This window comes from Sinocyclocheilus anshuiensis, unplaced genomic scaffold, assembly GCF_001515605.1.
Source record: "Sinocyclocheilus anshuiensis isolate Anshui unplaced genomic scaffold, SAMN03320099.WGS_v1.1 scaffold371, whole genome shotgun sequence".
NCBI classification, from domain to species: Eukaryota; Metazoa; Chordata; class Actinopteri; order Cypriniformes; family Cyprinidae; genus Sinocyclocheilus; species Sinocyclocheilus anshuiensis.
The window spans coordinates 1498297-1525960 of NW_015549597.1; the positions used below are offsets into that span (position 1 = coordinate 1498297).

Below are 27664 nucleotides of genomic sequence, written 5' to 3' on the forward strand. Positions count from 1 at the left end.
CTGGAGAGGCACTTGAGAAGGCTGTATCATTTATTAATAAACCATTCAAACCACTTCACATCCTTACTTAGCTCAGTCGCACACTAGCCTGACGATAATTCCAGTCAACTCATCCGTTTAGCATGTGCGTATACATACTTTTTTACTTGGTGTCTGAGATAATGAAATTAATTTAGATTAATCACAATGTCTAACAGCCATAAGTATAGTCAACTACTGGTAAATCTGTTTTTTTTTTCTGGTATTTCTTTTGTGTATTATTTGTCATTTCAAGGTCCATTCAGAAGTCTAATACGCATTTAATGTTCCCTTCCTGCAAAGGGCCCTTAAACATAATCCTCATTAACTGTGTTTTATTTCCCTTCTCTTTTATCTTGTCCATCATATGTTACACATGATTTCTTTCTGTCCCTCTGGCATGCGCTATGATCTTCAGCTGCCATCCCATTGGGATCAGGAGTTCAGGAGTGTCTGACAGATGGGAGGGCAGAGAAGAGGAAGGCTGGGGCATTTTTCTTTTTTTGGATGTTAGCAGACAACACAAAAAGACTAGATGATGTCAATCTGTTGACTCAGTCCATTTGCTGTACTGACCATCAAACAAGCCTTAATACAAATACGTTTTAACCTGATAACAGAATTTGATCATATTAGAATTAGAATTCCAGTTCAGTAGCAACATCTATGATAAGGTCTATGTCTGGTAACATTTACCCCCAGAAATCTCATTTGGACTTTGATAATACATAAAAAAGTGAAAATGTAACTAAACATATTTACAATATATAATGTCCTAAAAATATGGAGTCTACTTGTATTAATTATAAGATCTGAAAAAATATTTACCTCTTTATACTCCTGAATCTGGCTCTGCTCAAACATGGAGAACACGTTGGAGGAACCCTCTCCTCCTCCTGCCCTCCTCTTGGCCTTCTTGGGTGACTAGAAAGAAAAATATATTTTTTTTTAACAGTCAGCACTGCTGAATTGTGCATATTTCCTCTGTGTTGTTGACAATAATACATAATGACAGAAACAGAAAATCATGCATTGACATTGCAATGCCACACAGAGCTTAGAGACACAAGACTCATTCATAAGACATTTTTACATATTTATTGTTAATAAAATCCTGTTCAGCCACATTCTAATGAAACATACATTTTTACATGTGATATACATCAAAATAATGATCTTTACATAGGTCGCTCCTCAATGATTAATAAAACTGAATTCATTAGCTTTACATTCGTACATTATGCTTTCTGGTAAAACTATATATAGGCAATATTCTATATATTCTTAATTTAACATCTTACAGAAAATTACAAAAAAATCCCATATTTCATTGGAAGTGAAAGCAAAACCACTCAGTTTAGCAGTTTATAATTGCTGGTCCTAGTTCCAACAACATAGGATCAGAAAGAACAGCTTCAGAAAAAATACCCAGTTTATCATATCCTGTTAAATGCATTATAAGTCCACAGTTCAATTATCCAAGAATCAGACGCTGATTCATAATGCAAGCTCTCTTCCATTCAACCCTGCTGAGACTGAGGCATTATGTCCTTGGTTCCTATGTGTCCACCTAGTTGGTGTGGCCAGGTAACATCTAAGGTTCAGGTTACTCACCATGCTGAGAGACGGTATGTGTGAAGTCTAAGAAGCTCAAGAAGTGAAGACTGAAGCCGCGTGGTGACTTGTTCCTGGGGGGCTTATATACTGCCGAAGGCCCCTTGCTAATTATAGATCCAACCTTAAGTGTGGCTTGGGAAAAGACAGAGGGAAGAAATAGAGACAGGGAAAACTATGAAAGGCGAGAGAGATGAGGTAGGGGTAAAGCGATGAAGGAACACAGGGTGGGATGCACTATCATCTTACAGTGCTCAGAAATAGCTATTAGAGTCTTGGAATGGGATGAATCTGATACTGATGGCAGCAGTCTGCGTGTCTCACGTAGACTAATAAGGACATGGAGACGTAAGGGCCTGTTTGAGCTTTGCACAATCGCATAACTCAAGCAATTTGAAATGAATGGGCTGTAATCAGACACACCTATGTTTAGATTAGTGGCGGATCAATATTTGGTTTTCAGTGTTACATCTGAATCCTGGGGTTGGTATGGGGGAGGTTGCAATAATAGATACTGATTGATGTAAATCCAGAGATTTTTTTGAGCCAATGATTATCTTGTTCACATATGCGTACATGCCCCCATCTGAAATATAAGAGGCCAATGTAACATCTTAACCCTTGTCACCTCTTTCCAAATCAGCCCTAATCAAAAATAGGTTTTAATGCCTTTCCTAGTATAGTGATGCCATAAGATTTGGGTCCAAGTCCCCCCACCTCACCCCGCCACATGGCCATGCCCAAATTCAGCACCCTCTCTCCCCCTGGAGCTCTTTGACCACGCTCGGTCACTCTGCAGTCACTGAGGTGCAGTTTGTGAAGCTGCTCTGTGTATGGGCACATAATTATCGTCTTTTCTTTCAGTTTGAGATGATCAGCAGCACAATGCAGCCCAGTGAGGGGTTGGTATGGGACACACATGAAGGGAAATCAGAGGCTTAATACAGGTTCTTTTGGAAAGGCGGGGGGTAATGGACAGCTGAGAGTGACCAAAATAGCAAAACAAACCTGTCTGCTCCTTGAGCTCTCCTTTTCTTCTCTGTTTAATCCATCATTCACTTCCTCGTCCACTTCTAGCAACACCAGTTTGTTTTGCGTTCCTTTCCTCCTTTAGGCTCATTCGATACCTTGTGAGTCTGTCCTTTACGTGTTTTGTTCCCCTGGCTAGATCTTGCCCAGATCTTTCATAGTTAATTTCAGCAATTTTTTCCTATAGAATAGCTTAACTGCAATTATTTATAGAGTGGCAGTTTTTATGGAGAGACTGTTAAAGTCAGAAAGTCATGTAAGTTGTAATGAATAAGCTTAAAAGGGTAATAATAAGCTGTAAAAGAAAATGCTTATACAGTATACAGTACATTTTATTTTCTTGCTTTTCCTGTAAATAACTAATATATGTATGCATAATAATGTATTCATTAGTAATGATTTAATGTTAAGGTTACATTGATAACTCTTGCAGTCATTGAAAAAGCAGCTGATTAGGCAGGTTCTCAAATTAGATATAGTATAGCATATGCTATATTAATACACCCCTCCTATAACTATATATGGTGGAACAGCATTCAATGTGTATGAGAGAGATTAACAGGGAGGGGAGGGAAAGTCTGGGTCAGAGGAAGCGTAGGCCTTGATATGAGATATTTCATGTCATAATAGAATGATTTTCTTAAACACAATACAAGTTCATTGTAGAACCTTTTCAAGTATGTCTGACCGATGACTGATCAGGTTGTGTACACATCTGTGATTTAGTATCTTCACAGGGTGGCCTGTAGGCCACTGTGTCAGTCATCTTTGTTTTGTTTATGGACTGTCAAAGTGTATATGTCTATACGTACAGTACATGTTACGTGTAACGTGATCTACTGACATGTATCGTCAAAGCTGTTTATCACAGCAGAGACATCTGGAATCCGGATGAGGTGAAAAAGGCCACATCGTCGCTGTAGGGGTTTGACATACCTGAAGTCTGCAGAACGCAGATGTCAAGGTTGAAATCATGTTGCATCCGACACTTAAGGCGTTTTTGTTGTCAGAGCTCTGATGTATGTCACAGAATCCCTATAAAATTTCATAACGTGACTTCGTGAATCATTATACTAACCACAATATCTACCTTTTAAGGAATTTTTGTGTTACATCTGCTCACAACATTTAAAGATGAATCTGTCCACATTAAAATAAATAAAATAACACCAAGATCTTAACAGAACAATTTATTAGGACTTTTATTCGAATTTGATTGATACAATAATATAATAGTTCACAACAAAAGTTGAATTAAGTACAATAAAATAGATACTAACACTGAATAAACCAAACAACCCTACTGATTTAAAAAATATTCTTACTGATGCTGTGCAATATGCAGGGCTGAAATACAGACTCAAAATGTAACTTAGCATTAAATGAAACTTATTTTTACAGAATTGATTATAATTTACATTCGAGGAAAAATACTAGATAAAACAATCAAATGTATCCCTAAACAAATTATCATCAAAATGAATCAAATCAAATGCATTATAACAAAATTTATCTATATTCAATTAAGACAATGCATTGAGCATGGTGGTCATAGAAACTGTGAATATATAAAACATTTATACAATAAAAACATGTCCAACATTACTGATATCATCCAAATATAATTACATATAGGACATTAAATAATAAACTATCAGTTGTGAAGCAACTAGTGACCCCTGTGCCTGAAGTAGGGCTGAATAAAGGTAGTAGTAGTACTGTTGGTGAAGTGCAGTGCCCTCTGGTGACCTACAGTATAAAGAGCTGCACCTCTGAAATGCTTAATGCATACAAACTTGACAGTTTATTTTGATGCTTACTGATATGACTGTAATATAAAGAACTGCTGCTTCTAATGTGTTTAACGTTCCAAATGTGTTGAGTACACTAGAAACTAAAAGAAAAAAGGCACATCTACATCCCCAAAGAATTGAGATGTTGTGAAAGAGGAAGAATATAAAGGGCGTGTATTTCAGTTTGTTTGCGAAACCTCCTGAACTGTGTGAAACACGTTCTGTAAGGCAGAACTAAACAGTCACTTGTGTCGCCCTCTTCACAAGATCACATTATTGATTAGGCTCTCTCAGTACATATTTTAAAAGATGTAACAAATTAAATATGAATTATTATCATGCATTTACAGCTCAACAACTAACGTGTAGTCTCTAATCAAACCTCATTTGACAGTATCTGAAGTACTTTGGATCCAATATGAACTTTTGCCATTGTAAATGTCTGCACATAGTTAGTTTAACAGTGGGGGTAAAGCTACTGGCGGTTTGGGTCTACTTTATGACAGTTCAAGTGAGAAGGAACTAGGCTAAGAGACCACAGAGAGGAAATGAGAAACGTTTTATCAAAAAAAAGCCACAAGATCAGTGTCAGTCAGTGTTAATCTGCAGGCCTTCATAAAATTAAAAAGACAGCAGGATTCTACTAGTACTGCATCTTAATACATTCATCAATCTATTGTTTTAGAACCAGATTTACTATTTAGACGACAACATGAACAAATGCATAGATGTGATATAAGCATTCATATATATCAGATGCTGCTCTAGCCAAGATCAATGAGGTCCTCCTCGACGTGTGCCACTTCCGTGCGCTTCTTCTTCAGCCAATCAGCTCTTAGTTGCTTAATCTCATTTCCATAGTACTCGTGCAGTTTACTAAACTCTTCCAAAGGATCAAAGTTCACAACGGGCCACTCCCCATAAGATGGTGCCGGACCATTTAAGGGTGTGACATGTGCATTTCTCTTGGGCCAGAGCTTTGGAGATCGCTTATTGGTAGTCTTGAATTGAATAGGAGGGGCATGAAGACTATAGCTAATGGGTCTGTTCGGCATAGATGGAGGTGGTACAGAACTGGTGCTGTAGCTCCGCCCATCTCTGGGCACTATGGAAGTCCCATGTACGAAATAGGGTTGTCCTGAGTTCCAGGAAGCCATTATCTTATTGGGTGTAGAAGTTACTGCTGAGGTCTGGATGGAATCACAAAGGCCTTTGTCTCTTCTAGCTTCTGTTTTGTTGAGGGCATGAATAAAATGCAATCAGACATGTTAACTGTCTTCAAGCCAGTAGACACTGAAAAAACACATACAGATAAACGCACCTTCGTAGCGTCTCTCCAGGTCTCTGACAATCATGGAAAGGTAGATGTGACTGGCACAGAACAGCGCACCGATCCAGCTCTCCTGGCTGAGATGGTCATCGGCGGCTAGTCTATACGTGCGGAGGCCTGGTCCAGTGTACACCAAAGAGAAACAGAACTGACCATCCGTCTCACACGCCTGTACCAGGCAGCCCTCCAGAACAATCACACCCAACAGGTTACGATCGCCTGGACGCTCCTGATAAAACAGCAGATTCCCCTTCAACACAAACCAGCGGCGCAGGTAAGTGGTGTTCCTCTCTCTCTGCGGAAAATAAATGTGGTAATAGATCGAGAAACACAGGTGGGACGAGGAAGTCATTGCAATTATGATTCATTTAAAGAGAGAGAAAATTATTCCAGAGTCTACAGCACAGAGAAAAGCTGGAGATGTGATTTTGTTTTTTTTTTGGAATGCAAAAGGACTGATATATTCTGAACCTGAATTAGTGTCACTAATTAGGAAATAGGCCAATGGCATGCTTTTAATAAGTTTAAGTATGCGTGTTAAATAACTGTAACAGTCCTGTTTCTCCCATGGTACAATTTAGGGATAGAGAGGGTGGTTTATTTTTAGGTTGTTCTGAAATATTGATAATTGAACAGATTATTATTAGAAATCATTTAAAATAACTATTTAATTACCAAATCATATAGTCCTGCTTGCCACTATTATCATTATTTTTACCATTTATTTGAAATTGTATAATAACCTAAAATTTTACATTTTCCTATTTGATTTGAGCATGTAAATAGCATATTGAAACAAAAAATTAAAATATAAATCTATTTGCTTTTTTTTTGTGTAAAGAGCTCTATACAAGGATCCTGAAGGTAAAGTCTGCAATGCAGCATGAAGAAGATAAGATGTCTCGGTTATAATGTACTTCACTTTCCTAAACCCGGCTTGCATGGTAAACAAATCTGACATGCGAGGCAGTTTCACTCGCAACACTCTTAAACTGGTCAGAGGAGAACTGCGCTTCTGAGCCTGAGCCTGGTTTCTCACAAGTTTTTTTCTCCATTTCTGCCACCGATAGAGTTTTGGTTCCTTGCCACTGTCGTCCTTTGGCATGCTTATGTTGAGGACACTTAATGTCTGCCAATATTGTCGGCTTGATTCAGATACTATTTGAACTGAGCTGAGCTGTACGATGACATCACTGAATCAATGATGAACTGACTTTAATTGAAAACTGGACTGTTTACTATATTGTCTTCCCGCATTATCGACACGCTGTTTACCTGTTTAACACTGTAAAGCTGCTTTGTCACAATCTGTATTGTATAGTAGCTATACAAATAAAGGGGACTTAGCTAGATTCAGCCTTTTCAAACTAGCATTCTAGATTAGTTTGATTATATCTTGGTAAATTGGCACATTCAGGTCCTTACTTTTTTGTAAAGATATCCCTCTTTATCGACAGGTGAAGTGCAGGACAGGTAATGGGTTAGAATCTTCTCATGGATCTTCATTACAACGCCACCTGGCGTGCAGCCGTGTCCTGGCGCGAGCTTTACATGAACAGAAATTACAACCCATGGATGAATCTAATTTGCCATCGTCAATTTCTTTCTTTCTTTAAAAAAAAATAAATAAATAAAACACGCGTGCATTTAATTCTAAGCAAGTATGAAATCATACGTGAATAACTTGTCTATCCGGTTCACGCGGTGTCTGTCAGTGCGCTAGACAGTATATGTTGCCACGTAAATAGTATGTGTCCTTGAAGCAGCTATATGCGCTTTTTAAAAGGATAAATAAGGAAACTGGCATGACCGGAACATTGCCAGACCGGCTCAGTGTTTGTCAGGTGCAGCAACTTACTTTTGGCAGTGTCTTTCCGTTGATTTATTGTGGCTATCCATACAACCTTAGTGGCAAAACATCACTTCAGGCCAAGCTCCTCAATCCCGGGGAATCGTATAAAGAGCAGAGTGATATTATAAGTTTCGTATTACCAGCGCGCGCCCTCACGCCGGTCTCGCAAGTGTTGAAATATAAATAACGCGACGCACTTCCTGGTAACAAAAGCCGATGCCCTGTTCTCTTTAGACTTCATGATGATACAGCAGCGACATGTGCGCTTTCACAGCCCCAACAAACAGGCTATTAATTAATTTATCTATAGACAAAAAAAATGAGGGAAGTAAGCGCTTGTGAATAAATAAAAACAGATACTCTGCATATTATCGATTCATGTTTCTAATTCTGGCTGTCATCAAATATTTACTAGATACATTATATCAGAACAGTGCGTTTGCAAATGCTGGCTTTTGCACAGTTGTTCTGCTTCTCAAACACACCTTTCTGTATTTAGTTTTCACAGAGACGCATTATAATTACAATAAAGAGGTTTTTCTCTATCCAAAGAGTAAGCCAGTGTTAACTGTAACATCAGACACTCATCTGAAAACAACAGAACAATCATTTGGAAAGGTAAATCAGAAGGTTTTTGTCAAATTTCCGAGCAGATCAAGTGATGGACGTCAGGTCACAGAAGTGCTTTAATCGCAGTGTGCGTCATTAACGGTTCACCTGCAGGTGGCGATAGAGAGTCGGACAGAATCTCGCCAATGACGTTTTTCCGGTTTTAGCGTGCTTGAATGGCGCAGCGGGGAGCATAACATCCAGGTAACTAAACATTTTACCATGGGTTCATTCCTTATCTGTATTTTCTTTTTGTTGTTTACATCTGGCCAGTCTGTTAAGCGTCTGTGTAGGTCGAGCTAAAGTGTATTTTATATACGGTTTTTATATACGTTAGCTAGCTGGCACCATAGATATAAGGCTGGCACACTTTGACGTAAATTACGCGCTCCGTACGCACACGCTCGCAGCATTAGCTCGCGCATTGCACAGCAGTGGTGTAAATACTGAACAATTAAATGTGATACTTGATCAAATTTTGTTTGTATTAGGTTATTATATATTATCACAGTTTTGAATATGTGCATAAAGTATAGGCCCAATTCTTTAATATCTAATTTTAGGTGGAGTTTATGCTGTGTAGGCATGCAGTTATGTGCCCTCTAGTCAACTGCTATTAGTTTGGTTTTATACGAAGTCTCGCTAATTAGCTTTAAACCATTAAACCACTCCATATGCACAGGTTTCATGAATTCAATCTGTTATGGAGTCTGAGAGTTATGTTAAGAGTATACAACTTTCAGGTAACACTTTATTTTGATAGTCCACTTTAGACATTCTGCTAACAGTAAGTAACTTCGCAACTACATGTCAACTAGCAGTCATTAGAGTATTAGTAGACTGTCTGCTTATTATCTTCTAACATCTTATTTTGATGGGTCCACAACATACAGCATACTGACTATGAGAAACTTTGCAAGTATGTCAACTTATTCTACTAACCCTAAACCTAACCTAACAGTCTACTCTGAGAGTTAGTAGACATGTAGTTGCAAATTAATGAGAATTAGTTGACATGTAGTTGCAAAGTTACTCATAGTTAGTAGAATGTTTAAAGTGGATTATCAAAATAAAGTGTAACCAACTTTGACAGTGTATACTAGATGAGTACACTATACACGCTCAACAAAACTGTAGTCAACTGTCTTGTGCCTCGTTTAGCATGTCGAAGAGGAAAGTGACATTTGAGGATGGAGATGGGGAGATTACTTTGGAAGATGTTCCGAAGAAGAAGGTCGGTTCCATATAACTCTTTAATGTTGTCAAAGTGTTCTGTTGCATCACCATGCATATTGTTATTCTGTTGTAATAGATTGTGCTGTTCTGTGAAATCGCATGCTCTGTTCTGCTCTATCCAATGTCTTTTTCCAGATTGTTGATGGTGTGAGTGGCCCAGGATGCAGATTTAAGGAGAAACACTCTTTGGACAGTGATGAGGAAGATGAAGGAGAGGATGGAGAAAATAGCAGCAAATATGACATCCTTGCCAGTGACGATGTGGAAGGTCTGTGAATAATAATTTGGCCTCATGCAGATAATAAAATAAATGTTATGCACATTGCAGAATGTTTTTTTGGCTCTTCCTCTAGACATTTGTAGTGCCTGCTATTTAAAAGGCTGAGAAATGACAAAGTAATTTTAAACTAGATTGCTTGTGTTTTATTTATGATTTCCATAATTTAAAATATTACTTACCTTAGACTTTCTTTGTGTTTACAGGTCAGGAAATGGCAACCATTGACTATGAGGAGGGTGTACGCATTACCCCTTTTAATCTCGTCGAGGAAATGCAGGAGGGACACTTTGATTCAGAGGGAAACTATTTTGTCAACAAAGAGAAAGATATCAGAGACAACTGGCTGGACAATATCGACTGGGTACATTTTATTGCATGGATTTTGAGAAATAGTTGATAATCTAAGTTTAAGCTTGAAGTTCAAATATTTAAGAAATAGACCCTATTTTAAGAGACCCTGGACCACAAAACCACTAATAAGGGTCAGTTTTTTGAAATTGAGATTTATACATCATCTGAAAACTGAATAAATAAGCTTTCCATTGATGTATGGTTTGTTAGGATAGGACAATATTTTTACAAATAGATACAACTATTTGAAAATCTGGAATCTGAGGGTGCAAAAAAAAACAAAATAATGAATGAATGAAAAAAAAACCGCCTTTAAAGTTGTCCAAATGAAGTTCTCACCTATGCATATTACTAATCAAAAATTAAGTTTTGAAATATTTACGGTAGAAAATTTACAAAATATCTTCATGGAACATGATCTTTACTTAACGTCCTAATGATTTTTGTCATAAAAGAAAAATCTATAATTTAGACCCATACAATGTATTGTTGGCTATTGCTACAAATATACCCATCTACTTATGACTGTTTTTTTGTCCAGGGTCACATATCATTGATCACACTGTTTCTCTTCACACAGGTGAAGATAAAAGAGCAGCCCATGAAAAAGAAGAAAGGCCTTGCAGCTAAGCGGAAGAGAAGAATTGGTGATGAAGACGAAGCAGAAGAGGAAATAAAACGTGAGGAGCAGCGGAAAGACAGTGAGGAAGATGAAGAGGAGGAGAAAGGACCTGCAGAAGACCCTCTGGCTACGTACAGCCATTATCAGCTCACAGAAGCCGTCATTGAGCTGATGCTGCCTGGAGAAACAGTGGCTGCTGCTCTGAGAAGACTTGGCGGTCTTGGAGGACAGAAGAAGAAAGGGAGACTGAAAGAAGGGGAGGAGGAGAAAAAAGAGACTTCGAACAGAGATGCTGGTAAACTGGACAAACTGACAGCATTGGCAGATAGACTGGTGGGGATTGGAGATTTTGAAATTTATCAGCAGACTTATGAAAAACTGGCCTACAAGTTGAAGGGGATGACTCGAGGAAAGGCAGCCAGAACACTAGAGGATGATGAAGAGGAAAAAGATGAGCTAGACATGTTCGCTGAAGAGTATGATGAGAAGCATGCTGCAGAAAAGGATGAGGATAAAGACAACAGCAGAAGTAAGTGATTGGACAAGGATGTGTTTTTAAAGTTGGCATGATTAGATACAATTTAAATATGAACTTTTGTTAGTAGTAGTGTAGCAACTTTTTGGAATGAGTCCTGAAAATTTTATTGCCAGTCGTCTTTTATGATTATTTGATTCATGGCTGACCCCTTAGTAATAGCAGTCATGTGTTTTGTGTTTCTCTGTAGTCAGTGATGAGGTCATGTGGGAGTACAAATGGGACAATGAGGAAACCTCTGAGCTTTATGGGCCCTTCAGCAGCCAACAGATGCAGGTAAGACGTTATCAGTGCTTTAATATGAAACTTTAAATTTCAGAAGTAATTGACACATTATTTATAATATTAAAATGGTTTTAAAATTGTAAACACTGATAGATTCATTATTGCTGTTTTATTTATTTATTTGGAGTGGTCTGAGTTAGAGGCATTGACTTAAAGGGGTCCTATTATGCTCTTTTACAAAGTCTTGATTTTGTTTTGGGGGTGTACTAGAACAGGATCTCATACTTGTTCGAAAAACACATTATTTTTCACATATTTTACATTATTACAACACCTCTCTCCCCAGTCTGGCATGAACGGCTCAAATAGTTCCTGTATCAAATGATGGCCCGCCTTCTGAAATACGAAATGTGCTGTGATTGGTTAGCTGGGCCAGTGTGTGTTGTGATTGGCAGCACTCAGCGCCTGGTCGGGAAATGTCACGCCCCTTACCATAGCCGCATGCGTGCTTCAGTGTAAATATTGAGTCAAAATCAAATCAATTTGAGCGTGATTTAAACCCGGATGATTGTAACCACTCTAAGTCCATCTGCCTTGGGAAAGCTAGCGTGTCTCTGACATAGTGATAACACTCGTTGCCTTCTCTAGTGCAGCTCAACCAGGTCTCGTCCCATTCGTCGATATTTGTGATATCACAAATCCCGGAAAATATGCGTTGTAGTCCAAACGAGTCGTTCGTTGTAGTTTTTTAAAAGTGATTTCTGTTAAATAAAATATCTCCTTTTGAGGTGGACTTTGAGCTTTGTAACTTTGCAGATCTTTTTTTTTTTTTGCTCAAACAGCAACATTACAGACTAACTAAAGTTGAAAAAGCATAATAGGACCCCTTTAACTAGTGGCGGTTAATAGTAGATGGGGAAGAGTGGTTTGGGAACCAGTTTAAAAACATTTTTGCATTTATGTTTGGTGCTTCTAGTAGCAAAAAATTACATGCATCACCATTGAGTAAATGTTTGCCCTTTATTTGATGTTTAAGTATTTTTGATTAAGGATAAATACTATTTTTTTTTTTTGTGAACGTTTAAGTGAGTACGTAAATACATTTAAGTAAATGTGGCTGTATCTTTTATTCCAGGACTGGGTGGATGAAGGCTACTTCAAGGATGGAGTGTACTGTAAGAGGATTGACCAAGAAGGTGCCCCGTTCTACAACTCAAAGAGAATAGACTTTGAACTTTATACATGATCTGTTGATGAGTTATTTCACTGATTTTAATTGATTTCTTCTGCCCATCTGAAAGGGCTTCTCTGAATAATTGTTTACTCTTCAATAATTGTCTTTGTCTTATATACACACATACACTAGTATGTGCACCTGTGTTTGATACATGTGTTTTAAAATAAAGACTTTATGGCTGGATGACGATCCAACCTGGTGTTCTGGCTAATGTTACAACTATTCTGACGCATGCACGTTTACTGGATACACAATTTTAAAGAGCGCCGCTATTTTGCTTCACGCAAGATTCAATATTCAAACCGTGGGGCTCCACATAAACCAATGAAAGCTTTGAAGTTCACACGGGGACAAAGACGGCTGTTCGCGGCCTCGCTATTGGTTGCATTTCTCCCTCCTGAAACACAATTGGTCAGTCCGCTGGCGCTGAACAGTTCTAATTGGCTGAAATCTTAGACTTTACCCGAGGGGCGGGACATCTCATACTTTGCGAGCTTCTGATTGGTTCTTCCGACAGACCGGGAACACAGCTCGCACCGATTGATAGGTCTGAACAGTCAGTGCAATGGTGAGACTCGGGCGCAGTCCGGCATGGAAATGTCACACAAACATCGGTGTTTTAGAAACAACGCCTAAAGGAGATGCTTTCACAGCCTCACCGCACGTTTCCCCTCAGACGATTTTAGGTTAGTGTGTATTTTAGGTCTATAATTTTCATCTGTGTCTGATGTATAAGATAGTAAAATACCCTTTTAATGCAATGTATTTGACGGGTTTGTGCGTAGATAGCAGCATAGCCCAGCTAGCCACAATTTACGTCGACGACGTACACAAAACCACACCAGTGTCTGGGAACGTAACGTTACATTTCTAATAGAGCGGCTGCTGGGCAACGTAATTAATGACTGTAACTCCTGAAGAATTAGTAAGGTTTCATCGTTTGTGTTTTGAGAATTTAGCTGGGAATCTGTTTGACTGCGGTTATGGTTTGTTTTTCCGCTCTGTAACACATTAAAACGACGAGAAAACTTGTTATACTTCTGTTAAAAACATCTAATTCCATACTAAGTTTGATCTCCAAGCAAAATATTAGAAAACAAATTCTACCGGCTTTCAACGCAGTGCTGACCGTTAGTGAGCTCAACGCTTCGATGTGTAACAGTTTGCAAGTTAATTATCCTATTCGCCACTATTAATAACGTTACATGCCCTGACGACAGAACCGCATTTAATCAAACACGGACAATATTATATTCTCACCGTACACAGCATCAGTGTGTGAGAACTAATTAAAGGGTTTCGATTTCTTTTCGAATTAGATTTATTTATTCTTTTTATTGTATTTTTTGCTAGGCGTTTATGTTGTGTTGATTTGTCCTTTAGCTCAATTAAAGATTGGTAAGTCAGCATGTGAAATTAATAAAAGCTTACACGCGAATCAGTACTGTATTCACAGCCTTACATCTGTTAATACATCATTCAGTGGTCGTGAACGAGAAGATTTGATAAGATATACACACACACAAAAGCACATGACAGTATTATTACAATACAGTTACAGTACTACCTACTCACACAGGTACCAAATGGAAACATTATGATCAAGACGTTATTTTGAAATATTTATCATTTCTTCACCTTCATGTCATTCCAAACCTGTGTTATATTATTTCATAAACCGAGATCTTTTGAGAAATGTCTTGGTGGGCTATGTTGTTGTTTGGTCACCACAGTATTCTTCAAAATACTTTCTTTTATGTTCCACTGAAGAAAGACAGTCATGCGGGTTTGGAACGATATGAGCATTTTTGAGTCCCTTTAATCATTAATTTAATCACTATCCCCGTAATTATTCGATCAAGATTTGTGTTTTTGGTAGACTAGGAAATATTGGAGAGCAGATGCTAAAGTATTGTCAAACGGACATTTATTATAGCTTTTTAACTTAAAAGTTCACTTAAAAAAAAAAAAATGCTTATGCATACCTTGTCTTTACTATGCACTATTACATGTTTTGTGGCTGTTCCTAATAGGGGTATGCAGTTAATGTGACAGTTACTGCATAAAGGTTATTTATTAACTCATTTTCATATTGAAATTGCAAGCTGTAATTTTGTTAAACCTTTTCCTATCCTTTTGTTCATCCTTAGTAAATTCAAGTGAAGTGGTTAACCAATGACCTGCTTGTTCCACTGTTGTGATGTTTTAGAAATAAGTGTGGCAAACAGAAAGAGTGGACTGTGTCTCAGGACTAGAAAAGAGACTCAACGATGAGGCTCAGTCGCCACAGTCTCAACACTTGAGCTCATCATCATGCAAGACGAAAACAGCATGGTAATTTCATGTTTTTGTCATCCCTCAGCACTTCTTTCACTGTTCTCCTTGGTCACTGCAACACAATTATCTGACTACTTCTTTATCAAGACTTAAGTCACAACTGTCGGAGCAAGCAATGTTTTTCTCAGTGAAGCTCGAGAAGCAGAGTTCCAGATGGCAAAATAAGACTTTATTGTACAGAGCAACAAAGCCGAGATGATAGTCCCCGCATCTAAGTCTTTGTCCACCCAAGCACCTATACTTATACCTTGTTCTTATCAATCTTTTTGAGCCAAAAATTGGTAATATGTTTTTTTTTTTATTGGTCTCACTTATTTAGTTTGCCACAATTAATTAATGGTCCACCTGGCTAAATTCTTAACTGTGGAATCTGGTCAGATCAGCCATTTTTAAAATAACTTTTATTCTGCCGCCTTCTATTGGTTGGAGGTGTTCACATTGGACATACATCAAGCTTATTTGTGTTGTAACTGTCATATTGCGGAAATAACCCAAAGTTCATTGGTTAACTTGTGTTCACTGGTACAGCCCAATGGAAAGAGCCCTAAAAAGCCCTAAAACTCTCAGTCTGTAAGACATCCAGTATTGGAATAATCATCATATTGATCAGTCTATTGATTACTTTTATAACCATACATCATCTTTTTGAGTAAAATAGCTCGTCATAATCATGAGGTGTTACTGTTATAAGAGTCATATGAAGGTGTCAGGGAGGGAAGACAGACACAATAGAACTAACAGTGGCACACCTTTGTGAGCCATTCAGAGAAAAAAATGCAAAAGTAGAGAAAAGTGTAGACAGTGAGTTGTAAAACCAAAAGGGGTGTTGTTTGGGTTTTGCACTTTACATCTAATCATTTAGTTCTGCCACTAGTCGACACACTGGTTCTATGATCACATGACTCCAGTTACGCTTGTTCTCTATGTGGTGACAGTAGGAGGAAAATTTCTCATTCCCCAAACTTACCTAGTTTACCTGTAAGTCATTTATGCTGTTTAATATCAACTAAATGTATTTGGAATTACACAAAAGCAAAAAGTTAACCCAGGTATGAGAAATGTGGGAAAAATCTGTCTTCACGGTTAATTAAATTCACTTTAATATCAGATGCTACTGACTTTTGTCTTTGTTCATATTGAGTGCAACAGTCAGGTTAAAAAAAAACTCCTATTGTTTTTCTCCATGGTGAAATACATTTTTAGCATTAATGTATAAGCCCTTTGAATATTGATCAACCATGAACTCTTAGGTGTATACATATTTTCTTTTACCTTTTTTTTTCTGACTTTATAAAAAAAAAAGATAAATTCCTGGTGAATAATTATCCTAGCCATAATCCTAAATTGCTCAGCAATACCTACACACCAGTGAAGCTTTGCATGGGTTGTGACCTGTTATCAGTAACTACAAGATTTTAGTAGTTTTATATTATACATATACATCATTGAGTTGTATGTGGTCCCCGGCCCCACATCACCCCAACTGATCCGAACCACACAGGGCAGGGACTGAGATGCCACAGCCAACTGGGGCCCACAGGCAGGATAAGAGAAAGAGAAAGAGGAAAAATATTAAAAAAAAAAAATTTAAAAAAAAGGAAGACGAAAGTGGGGAGAAAGAGACCGAGAGAGAAAAATTAATTTAATCTTTTATAAGTATTTTAATTAGGTTTAATATTAGTCAGTGTTGCTACCTCCTCCTAACTCCCCTCCCCCAATCTTGTTTAGATATTGATGAAGGTGTATCGTTGAGGATGGCTTCAGACAAAGAAGGTCAGCGGATTCACGATTGTTGGAAGTTTATGAGAGATAACCAAGAGGGGTGTAATTCTGTTGTATTATTTTGAATAAGTTACTCTATTAGTAAGTTTTTCCAAGATGTAATATGTATGGTATTCCTTGATTTCCAGTTCATGAGGATAGTTTTCTTGGTGACAGTTGGAGCCACTAGGAGTATTTGACTATTTGTATTGTTTAAATTGATTATGGATATGTCACCTAATATAAAGAGGGAGGGAGACAATGGGATGTGACATCCCATAAGGTTGGATAGTGAGTCAGTAACGTTTTCCCAATTTTTTAAATTGAGGTGCAATGCCAAATGACATGAAAATATGTGTCTGGGGTGTTTTGTGTACAATGTGAGCATGTTTCTGAATCTGAAGTAAAACCCATTTTAAAAATTTTTCGTCCAGTGAGGTGAAATCTATGAAGTACTTTATACTGTAAGTTGCAGGTTGGCATTTTTTGTCATGAAGTAGATTTTTTTTTTTTTACTAACTAATTCTAAAATACTTGCAAAATCTATGTCTTCATCCACTTCTCTTTTTTTCCCCCTTGTTTTCAGACAAGCTCTGGAGTTGAAGCTGAGATGGAGGAGCAAAATTCAGAGTGAGTGATGCTGCATCAGACAAAATATTAAGATCTGTAATTTTAGCCAGCAAACATGCTTGAAATGTCTTTTGTTTCTTGATTTTAGAGGAGAAAACCACAAACTGGTATCACCCTGTGTGAGCTCACAGTTAGGAGATGGCAGCCCTGCAAAGGAGCAAAGCCACGGCCAAAAGCCAGTGGAGAGGGATTCCCCAGAGAGCCCTTCAGCAATAAAAAGATGGGAGTTTGGGCCACTTCTACAGTCATTCAAATCCAAGATGGCTAGCTTTACTGAGATTGTCATGAGCCCTGTTCGGCTTTTTAAGCCCAGTGACTCTCTGTCCTTGATCGCACTTCCTAATCAACATGAAAAGTTGATAGAGTCAAATGTTGAAAATTCAACCCGGACTGAGGAAGCCGAGACTGACAAATGTAGAAATAGATTGTTTCCAAAAAGGCCTTCTTCAGAAAAGGTGCAGTGCAGCACTGCTCCAAAACGCCACAGAGTTGCACAGAGACTGAATTTTTGTACAATTTCAACAAGTAACAACCACGAACCAGTATTTGATCATATTCAAATGCACAACGAGGCATCATCAAATGAAGAAAATCAAATAGACCGTCCTTCAAGCCAGACACAAGCCATCCTTCAGGATGTGACACGTGATGTCAGTCCTTGTAAAGCACAGAGCCCTTTCCTCAGAACTGAATCAGATCTGTCCACAGACAAACTTTTGAATTCTGCAAGTGCCATGAGTGTGTCCAGCCAGGCCAGTTTTCAGACGGATGTGCTGGTTGTTCTGCATCCTCTGTCAAGTGAGAGACAGACCCGTAGCACTGACACAGCCTGTGGACATAATCGTAAGTCCAACTTTTCAGAAGAGGAATCAAACCTGTTGAAACCAGTGTCTGACAGTAGCGTAAACAAGCCTGATCCTGGAGTCTCCTCTTTTAGCACTTCCTCTGATTTTGATTTGATAGATAAAGGCACAAGTACAGTTGGCAGCGAAGAATCCTTTTCACGTATGGCCACCAGGAAAAGCCCTAGAAAGAAATATCTGTCAGGGTCGGCTGGACCCACCTCCACTGAACTGGCCACTTTTGTGACCGGATCAAAGCCTCTGGATTTGGAGATGAAGGAATCACCGTCTGAAAACAGTATGGAGTGGACACACCACTCGGCTGTCCGAGAAGTGAGGCCAAAGAGATGCAGAGAAGCTCCTCAGACAAAGAAAGACTTGCAGGCAAGGGGGAAATGTGATTTGCAGAATGCTAAAGAGGGAAGACCTCCGAGGAATAGAAAAATAAAAAACAATAACATCGCATTGGAAATAAACCAGGGGGAAGAAACATTTGTTCAGGTTAGGAAAAACAGGAAAGGGGTTTCTATAATGCAACCACGCCAAGACTCAAATGTGCCTGTCGGTATTAGTAATGCTGCAGATGTTGAGATGAAACATTCTGTTGAGGCCTCAGATAAAATGGGACAGAACAAGACAATTAGAAGTCAGTTGAGAAAAAATGTAAAACGTAGGACTTTGCTGACCTCTAGAAATGAAGATGATGCCACTGATACTACATCCTCTCAAAATGGTACACAGAATGTCCTGATTGACAATACCATGAATGGTTCATCAGAAGAGTTTCAGTATCCTATGCAGTCACAGGAGTCTGAGAAGACCATTGAAACTCGAAAAACAAGACGGCATCTTAAAATTACAAGCGATGCTTTGCAGAAGAGAAACATTCGTCCACTCAAGCACAAGTTTGAGGAATTCAGCGTGACTTCAGTGGTTGATCCAGCAGGACCACGTAAGCCTTCAAAAAGAACACTACTGCGCAGCGAACAATCTGTTATTTCGGCTGAGGAGCAGGAGACATGTGTTTCTGGACTGAAAGCAAGAGAAGAAATAAAGGAACTTCTGTCGCCTGGTTCGACAGTTCCAGTGCATTCAGAAAGAAAACTAAGCAGACCCACAAAGAATTTAATCCGATCAAGAAGAAAAGATGGTTTGGTTGCAAAAAGGAGAGGTGCTATTGGAGGTAACAGTGAAGCGGAGAGCCAAGAAAAGGCGACGGAAGTCATTCCAGTAGTATCGTTGTCAGGTAGCGGTCATAGCCGCCTCCTGCGCAGCTACTCCTGCCCCGAAATCCCGTCCCTAGTATTCAGTGACTGCCATTTCCCCCGGTCCCACACGCATGACAACAGCACTACCTCACCCAGCAGAAAGAGCTCACCCACACCACTGCCCATCCACCTTCACTCTCCGTCCAAGCGCACTCGCCGGCACACCGTCTGCAGTGTGGAGATTGAGCGCGAAATTGCTCCTTTGTGTCTCCGTAAGGAGGTGTACCCTGCTAGTCGGGGTGGCCCTTTGTGCCCCTCTTCCCCTTATTCTCCCTCCACCTACCTCACAGCCCTTGCCTCGTGTTTTTTGTCCAGTCCTTTAGCGTTCTTGTCTAAAAGCTCAAGCCAAGGGCGTAGTCATGCTAGCGACACCAGCACTGGCAGTGTTTCAGCTGCCTCCAGTTTTGTCACCTCATCATCACCGTTCCCCTTCAGTCCCCCCTTTTCTTCCACCCTCACGTCCTGTCATGCTTCAACCGGTCCTTCCTCTGTCACTCCCAGCCCTGAGACACCTTCCACCTCTGTCTCATCACTCTGCAGGTAATTTAACAAATTCCCAGCCTCCTTATCGGAGTATGCTTGCTTTTTATGACCTGTTATTGTATAATCTATCATGCTGATGATCTCAGATGTTTTCCCATAAGAAGACGTTAATAAAGATGCAAGTCAGTTGTTAAAATCCTACTTTTTCTTTCCTCAAGTGCGTTTTCACAAAGCTCTTTGGAAGGAGACAGTCGGGTGCTTCAGATGGAGTGTGAGGAGTCGATAGATGAAGAGAGATCCAACTTTGACCTTAAACTCTCTGCAGCCATCTCGGAGGAGAAAGCATTATCAGACTCTGAAATCAAGGTGTGAGTTTTCTCTTAACTTTGGTTTGTGGTCTAAAATGTGTCATTTTTCTTGATCCTAATTGCATCTTCGCTCTCCGTGTAAACAGACGGAGATCAAGGATGGTCAGCATGGAAAGGTGTCCTCTATTCGTATCCGTAAAAAGATTCCAAAGCCTCAGAATAATCTCACCCCTATGGGCCTTCCTAAGGTCATCAGGTGTGTATGTGAAGAGAAGGTTTTATATAGGCTTGGTCATAACAATGTGTGTGTCTGTACTTCATCAGAGGAACTGTACTTCATTCTTGTTTTGTGTTTTATAGAGTAAAGAAGAAGGATTTCAGCTTGGAGGAAATCTACACAAACAAAAACTTCAGCAAACCTCCTGATGGGTGAGACATTTTCCTAATGATTTGTTTTCTGGATAACGGAGTTACTCACCCATTTATCAACTTAATAATTGGTTCTCTATATATTTGGTAATCAAACTGACAGAAGTGCTTGGCACTCCTTTCAGACTGGTTGCATTTATTGATTTTATGATCATATCTTTATTTAACTGACCTTCAGGATTTCTAGTACTCACAGACATTGGGGGCAGACAGAACATCCCAATAGCCCAGTGGCTTTTTAGTGCAGCTCTAAAGCTATCAGTCTGTTCTTATGCTGCCAAAGTAAAAATGTGGGCTAGTGCATTTAGTTTTCTTCTATTTAACTATACTAATTATTCCATAGTTTTATTTCATACCACATATCACAGTTTGATACACACATCACCAGTGACTTAATGTCTACCAGCTACAGTCTTAAATGCAATTGACATTAATATGCAGTATATTAAAGTGATAGTTCACTCAAATATTAAAATTCTATTATGATTTACTCACACTCATGTTGTTCTAAACCCATGGGGCTTTGGTTAATCTTGGAAAAAACAAACTAAGATATTTTTAAAATGAAGGTTTCTGTCTTTCATATCTCTTCAACAAGTCTTTGATTAAATCACACAATTCATATGGATTCATTTTATGACACCTTTATGACCTTTTTGGATCTTCTGTTTTTGTTTTTGTTACCTGGACTTTCAGTTGAGCGATGGAAATCTCTCAGGTTTCATTTAAAATATCATATTCTGTTTTTCAAGACTTTTGGGTTTGGGACAACATGAAGGTGAGTAAATGATGATGAAACTTTCATATTTAGCCGAACTATCCCTTTTAAGACTTGAATTTACGTTGAGAGCATGCGGTTAGGTTTTGAGATTTTAGTGGGCTGTTTTATTCTTTCTCTTTTATACTCTGATCAGTGAAGCAAGTTTTACAAACTCTTTCAGACGTTTGGAAACCATATTTGAGGTGCCTCTTAACCGGCGTGATGGCTCTCAGGCCGTCGTGGGCCAAAAAAAGGTGAAGCGCTTTGTCGAATTCCCTGAACTGGGTGTTGCCAGGAAGCCCAAGAAACCTCTGGTCGGTGTAATGGCGGCGGGTGGAGCCCAGAGGAGCGCTGGGATCTGTAGAACCAGACGAGGTGTAGGGGTCTCTTCCAGTGTGGAGGATGGCCTCACCTTGCCGCAGCTGGAGTCCCTCCTTTACTCCAAACTTGAGGAGTTGGACACCTGGATGGCAATTCAGCAGGTTGCGGGCTGAGGCAGAGGTCTTGGTTGTTTTGTACCAAACAATGGGATTTGTATGTATTATGTTAAAATTTACTGTAAATTCAACACAGCGACAATAAATAGACTCGCAGAGCTGTAAAATGCTTTATTACTGATGTACTGTAAAGAATACATCACATTCTTTATATATTTTGCAAGGTAATGGTGTTTATTTTGTAGATTTGACTGATTTAACAAGAAACAGCTCCATTCTGTTTCGTCCATTTATAACCATTCAAAGAAAGCACTTGTTTACATGAATCTGCGGCTTAAGATATCTCTCATTCCTACTCACCACATCTCCGTATCAGAAAGTGTTTCAAATGAAGAATCATAAACCTTTCCTCGCTCAGTATATTCCTCTTTTAAAACATTTAAGCTTCTTTGGTTCAGATGAATGCCTTATTAATACACTCTCACGATGGCCTGTGGGTTTCATTATAAAGGAGACGCCACAAAGGACTTTGTAGTGACAGCACTGAATACAGCGAGTTACCAGTGAGACAAAAGTTTGCATTGTTAATTTTTAGATTATGCTTGATGCTTTTCATCTAGAAGCATAAAGGATTTAAAGGTTTCAGTGCATTCTGTGCTTTTACTCAGGTACTCTAACTATAGTCCATTCACATAATTTAGGCTTTTGTTCTTCTTTGATGTAGTGATTTATAATGCTGCTTGTGGTGTTTGAACACGTTGAATGGTTTGTGTGTAAACTTGTATAGAAGTCTGCGTTCTGTATTTCTAATAGAATACAATTGAACTGTGTTTTGTATTTTGGTGTTTTGTCGAGTTGTTTGTAAGAAGTTCACAATGAGCAGGTGCGTTTTGACTGTTACACATTTTATTACAAAATCTGAAATGCATGCAGTGTACAAAACATCAAAAGCACAAGGTATTGAAACAGTACAACTTATTTACAAGAACAGAATGTTAATAATGTAACCACATCCATATCTCAACATTTGACTGCCGTGCTCTCTGTGAGTGTCTCAATGTTTCATTTCCAATTTAAGAGCAGAAATAAAATCAGCTTGCTGAAGTGTAAAAATTGCTTTTGTCTGGACAGTGCTGATGGTTTTATGCATGGCTCCATCTCATGCATGTAACAAATTCCTGAAAGTTACTGTATTTTTAAAGTATGTCACTAATCCAGTATGTTTTGCTGCTACCAGAAGGCATACACATAATATTTAGTCCTTTGTGCAAACTGTTGAATCCTCTTATGTTATAGGTAGTAAGTTGTGGACCTTTGATCCAAACTAAGGACAAGCACCTTTCAAAACAGAATTTAAATAATGACCATTAATATCCAACCTATTGTCATCAAGTTACATTTGTGGATGGTCTAGATGCAGTGTCCGGTGTGAGCACTGAAAGAGTCTGTTTCTGCACTTCTACAGTTCATTTGCTTTGGTTGCTCATTTAACGGTAGAAACGCTTCTTCAGTGTCAATCTATGAAGGTTACAACAAAGGACAGAAATCCCAGAAGCAATGGAAAAATGAGAATTAAAACCACCCAGGCTACAATGGACCCAATTCCCCATTTACACGCCTTTTCTGAGTATTTCTTAACCATCTCTCGTGTTTCTGGACAGTCTTCATTTTGAAGTCTTTTTCTTGTCTCTCGAGCCTGAAAACAAATGAGGAAAGGTGTTAGATTTCCATTTTTTTTTTCGATTCTTAGATTATATTAGTGCATGCATACGTTTCTTTCATCACTGACTGCAGTTAAGTTTCATGGTACTCTTTTGTTTCATTGTGTCTCATCTTTACCAACAGTATCTTATGTTACTGGCAACAGATCTCAGCTGAGTGTCTTTGAATAGCTGTACAGTATATGAGAACAAATCCAAACTGTTAATAATTAAATAAGATCATCAGTCATGAAAATAGGCCTACTTGAGGAAGCCAGTTGGAGTGTTTGTTTTCATTTCACATCTTGCATTTGTCTACACTCTTGAACCTTTTAATGAGACTGCATGGGTGGGTTACTAAACCATTTAAGTTTAAAAATAAGTTTAAATAGAGCTTAGTGATACTTATTACAATAGTAGTGCTGTAATGCAATCAAACAGCACTGATAAGCATTAGTTACCTTGACGGAGTACTTGAGGGACATAATTCCAAAGCAGGAGAGGCCACATATGATGCTGCAGATGGCTAGCTTACGATGGTCTGTGTCCTTACAGATGTCATGACAGGTGATGCTGTGCGAGTCAGCCCTCGGCTCAGGCTGTTCAAGTAAAGCATCCTCAACTTTCACTTCTCTTAGTTCGTTTGCGCACATCTCTGTTCAAAGTAACAAATAACAAAGTATAAATATAAGGGAGTCAGCATGGAAGTAATGGCACATTACTGTATTTTGATGATTTTGTAGTGTACTTTATACTACAATGGTTACAGTGTAGTTCAAGTTCTGTCTGAATCAAGTTTTAAACATCAAGCAGTGATTTATAGCAAGCTGGTTTAACTGGTTCTTGACAGTGATTTTCTGCTTTCAGTTTTGATAGGAGTATTTAAAAAAAATACAAATAAAAAATAAGAGGGGGAATAAATGTATATTAGAACAATTTCAAAGGGTTTTTCTAAAGCATTTAAGGTGAAGTGCGTTTCTATGATCTCTTATTGTGCTGGGGCTTGAAAAACAGGTATGGACAGAGACAGAGTCATGGCATGATAGTAACTGGCATCAGTATTACAAGAGTGTTGACAGATCTCATTTGCTAATTTTGGCTAGACTGTCGTGATAAATCGAAATCTCAGCTGTGTAAAGTCTGCCTCCAAAAAGATAATAATCTTTCTGAAGGTAGCAGCAATGAAAAACATGCCAGTTGAAACAGTTATTGAAACCAAAGCTCTCAGTACTTACAGACTCGCCCAGACTTGATCTTGAGGGAAGAAGGGTCCAAAATTCCTCAGGCTGACCAGAGATCCAAAGGTATTTAATAACCAAATAAGTTTGGTGTTTTTGCTAGAGTAGAAAGTGGCTGGTGATCGGTACTCTGCTAATAACTCTTTCAGTTTATGTAGTGACAGAAGTTCTAGTGTCCTTTGAAAAAGATGTCACATGTCGCTGTCACAACTCGATTCGAGACGACTTCCCATCCAAACTTCCTCTTGTTTTCAATTATGTATGTGAACTATATAGTACAGCTTCTTTAGCTCCAGTTTCGACCTTAGAGGAGGCAGAGTGTGAAGGAAACGTTTTGAACCGCTTCGCTACAACAATGACAGAATTAAAAACACCACACCTCCACTTTTTGCTCCCTCCCACTGTCTTATTCACTCCCACTCAGCTCGAGGTACTTCCACTCACATTCTTTAGCTCTTACGTTTATCAGCCTGTTTACCACACCTTGGTGTCCCTGTGAATCATGAGTAGCTTCTGCAGACTTTGTAACACAGAAGCTTTGACTTCATGCTGCTATTACTCATTCTCTCTCACTGTTTCTTTCTCTTTCTATTTACGCAATCACAGCCTCACAAGAATCAAGTTCCTGAGATGGAAGCTGAGGCCCCTGCAGGGCTTGTGATGGTAAACAGAGATTGCATGTGTTTGATCTCTTAATTGGACGGAAATATTGGACAGCTGCATGATTTACAGCCTGTCATGTTTCATGAATGTTCTTTGACAGATTAAATACTGTTTCTGATTTGCTTCTTTGGAAAAAAACATCAAGCATGTTGATTATTTTAAAAGGGGGGACAGTAGACAGGACCTGAGGGTTAGATTTATGTCTACATTTTTCAGGTGCTATGTTCAAGTCCAGGCATGCAGGTATATCACTTGATACATCAACTTATCCTATGTGTCCAAATATGGAGAAAATCACCTCACTTGTATGTTTTTTTTCTTCCAAGTCTAGAAAAACAACCCTTTTTGTAATTAGACCATCTCATCTACAATCAGAATCAGAAAGAGCTTTATTGTCAGGTAGGTTTACACATACCAGGAATTTGTTTTGGTGACAGAAGCTTCCAGAGTACAAACAGTACAAAAAATATACAAAATAGACAATAGATGGTATTAGATGTGTGTACAGGTAAATAGATGTAAATAAGTATGTGTGTCCTTATTTATTTACAAGATGGGAATCCTAGGTGATGGGGTGAATTTTAAGTAATAAAGTAATAAAATCATATTTTTGTTGCTGTTTTAGCTCATTGTATTTGGAATGCTTATTTTGTCTTATTTTAAATCATTTTAGGTCATCTTGACAAGTTTGCTGAGGCCCCCTGGTTCAAGCTAAATATATCCCCTGGTTGAGAACTATTGCTTTACATGATTGTTTTGAACTAATAAAAGTAGCAGTAATCTGTGTTGGGCAGTAAATAGTTACTAGTAACTTAGTTACTGTGATTATATTACTTTTTGCAGTAACTAGTAGTGTAACTAATCACTAATAAGATTTCAGTAATAATATTACAGTTACCATCCATAAAACAGCTTATTTGATGCCTCAACCCCGCTGATTTAAAATCCAACAATCAAATAATTCCTAGATTTATTTACATAATTTTCATGACTTGCACATGCATGTGATGTCCCCAGTGCAGCAGGCAAGCTTGAAATATGGAAAAGCTTACATTCAGCAGATAGAAATATTGCATTATATTGATTTTGTCAGGAAATAAAGATGATCTAAACACTGTTGTGTAAGTTGTGGCTTTACTTTACTCTGGCATTACATCCCACCCACATCCCTCTGATCAGTATGTGGTACATTATATTACTATAATTAAAAATATTTTTGGAAAATTATACGGTTTCTTACAAACTTATGTGATTTGATCAAATACAACATGAAATATAACCGTATATGGGTAACGGAGAAATTACAATTAGCTTCAAGCTACACATGACAATTAATGAGATTAATACAACACTTCTACTTGAATGTCACTTTCAGTCACTATTGAGTGTTCGTAATAACGTCTGACTGCGATCCAATGTGGATCAATGGCAGAAATATGTTGTTAACATTCTAGAAGAATTTTATGTGTGGAAGATACACAATTACAACTTCTGTGGGGTGTGAAGAAAAAGTAATGTAACTAGTGTAACTAATTACTGTTGCCAGAAAGTAATAAGTAATAAGTAAAGTAACAATATTATTTTTGAAAGGAATAACTAGTAATGAGTAATATATTACATTCTTTGAGTAACTGGCCCAACACTGGCGGCAATAAATAGTAAAATTATGTTTGTGCCGTGGAGATTGTGTTAACATGACATACCCCATAGCACATGACACCAGCTGCTAAAATGATTGCCACTTAATACCAAGAATTTAAATAAATAAAAATTCCAAAAACAACTCTTTTATGATGCTTCAGTATATTTCAGTTTTGCTCTGACCTGGGGCAAGTTCAAGCTCAAACCGGTGTGCACCGTTTTGCTACGGTTTCCGGTTTGAACGACATGTTTCCTGGAAACGGTGTGCAACGGGGTTTGAGATGCGTTTTCTCGTTTGGTGGGTGTCTCAAACATGTCAGCCCAATCAGCAGCAGCATGTATATAAACCACGAGGTATTAAAGAGACAGCTTGCACAATGTAATTAACATCAAAATAAATTCACAAGAGCAAGTATATTGTTTGCACATGTTTATT

The 27664-nt window shown here is 38.4% G+C and overlaps 4 protein-coding genes and 1 long non-coding RNA gene across 8 annotated transcripts in view; 2 read left to right on the forward strand and 3 right to left on the reverse strand.

Moving 5' to 3' along the window:
* Nucleotides 1-1730, reverse strand: part of LOC107658513 (myosin regulatory light chain 2, skeletal muscle isoform-like) — a 3992-nt gene extending 2262 nt beyond the window's left edge. The window contains exons 1-2 of the mRNA XM_016447102.1: nt 1633-1730; nt 847-942 (exon numbers count right to left, since the gene is read on the reverse strand). Of these exons, the coding sequence (XP_016302588.1) occupies nt 847-942; nt 1633-1635 (99 nt within the window). The 5' untranslated portion in view covers nt 1636-1730. The remainder of the gene's footprint in view (nt 1-846; nt 943-1632) is intronic.
* A 2429-nt stretch (nt 1731-4159) lies between these two features.
* Nucleotides 4160-8250, reverse strand: pheta2 (PH domain containing endocytic trafficking adaptor 2). The gene is made up of 4 exons (XM_016447101.1): nt 7643-8250; nt 7210-7329; nt 5776-6079; nt 4160-5682 (listed from the first exon to the last, which is right to left on the reverse strand). Exons 2-4 carry the CDS (start codon nt 7288-7290, stop codon nt 5219-5221), a joined length of 849 nt encoding a protein of 282 aa, XP_016302587.1. The 5' UTR covers nt 7291-7329; nt 7643-8250; the 3' UTR covers nt 4160-5218.
* An 86-nt stretch (nt 8251-8336) lies between these two features.
* Nucleotides 8337-13060, forward strand: cd2bp2 (CD2 (cytoplasmic tail) binding protein 2). Of its 2 annotated transcripts, none has more exons than XM_016447099.1 (7): nt 8337-8449; nt 9407-9479; nt 9617-9749; nt 9965-10122; nt 10693-11263; nt 11460-11545; nt 12630-13058. In XM_016447099.1, exons 2-7 carry the CDS (start codon nt 9408-9410, stop codon nt 12738-12740), a joined length of 1131 nt encoding a protein of 376 aa, XP_016302585.1. In that variant the 5' UTR covers nt 8337-8449; nt 9407; the 3' UTR covers nt 12741-13058. The 2 variants fall into 2 exon arrangements, with proteins under 2 accessions (XP_016302585.1, XP_016302586.1); XM_016447100.1 differs by lacking the exon at nt 8337-8449 and adding an exon at nt 8456-8534 and having other exon boundaries at nt 12630-13060.
* Nucleotides 13061-13284: 224 nt separating this feature from the next.
* On the forward strand, nt 13285-23628 carry LOC107658509 (uncharacterized). Of its 3 annotated transcripts, XM_016447096.1 has the most exons (9): nt 13285-13417; nt 14941-15065; nt 16797-16841; nt 17416-17459; nt 17548-20109; nt 20271-20418; nt 20507-20616; nt 20721-20789; nt 21704-23628. In XM_016447096.1, exons 4-9 carry the CDS (start codon nt 17440-17442, stop codon nt 22041-22043), a joined length of 3249 nt encoding a protein of 1082 aa, XP_016302582.1. In that variant the 5' UTR covers nt 13285-13417; nt 14941-15065; nt 16797-16841; nt 17416-17439; the 3' UTR covers nt 22044-23628. The 3 variants fall into 3 exon arrangements, with proteins under 3 accessions (XP_016302582.1, XP_016302580.1, XP_016302581.1); XM_016447094.1 differs by lacking the exon at nt 16797-16841; XM_016447095.1 differs by lacking the exon at nt 16797-16841 and having other exon boundaries at nt 21731-23625.
* LOC107658514 (uncharacterized) lies at nt 23615-25638 on the reverse strand. Its single transcript, XR_001630796.1, has 3 exons — nt 24922-25638; nt 24148-24341; nt 23615-23682 (listed from the first exon to the last, which is right to left on the reverse strand). It is a non-coding gene; the product is annotated as an uncharacterized LOC107658514 (long non-coding RNA).
* Nucleotides 25639-27664: the final 2026 nt, after the last annotated feature.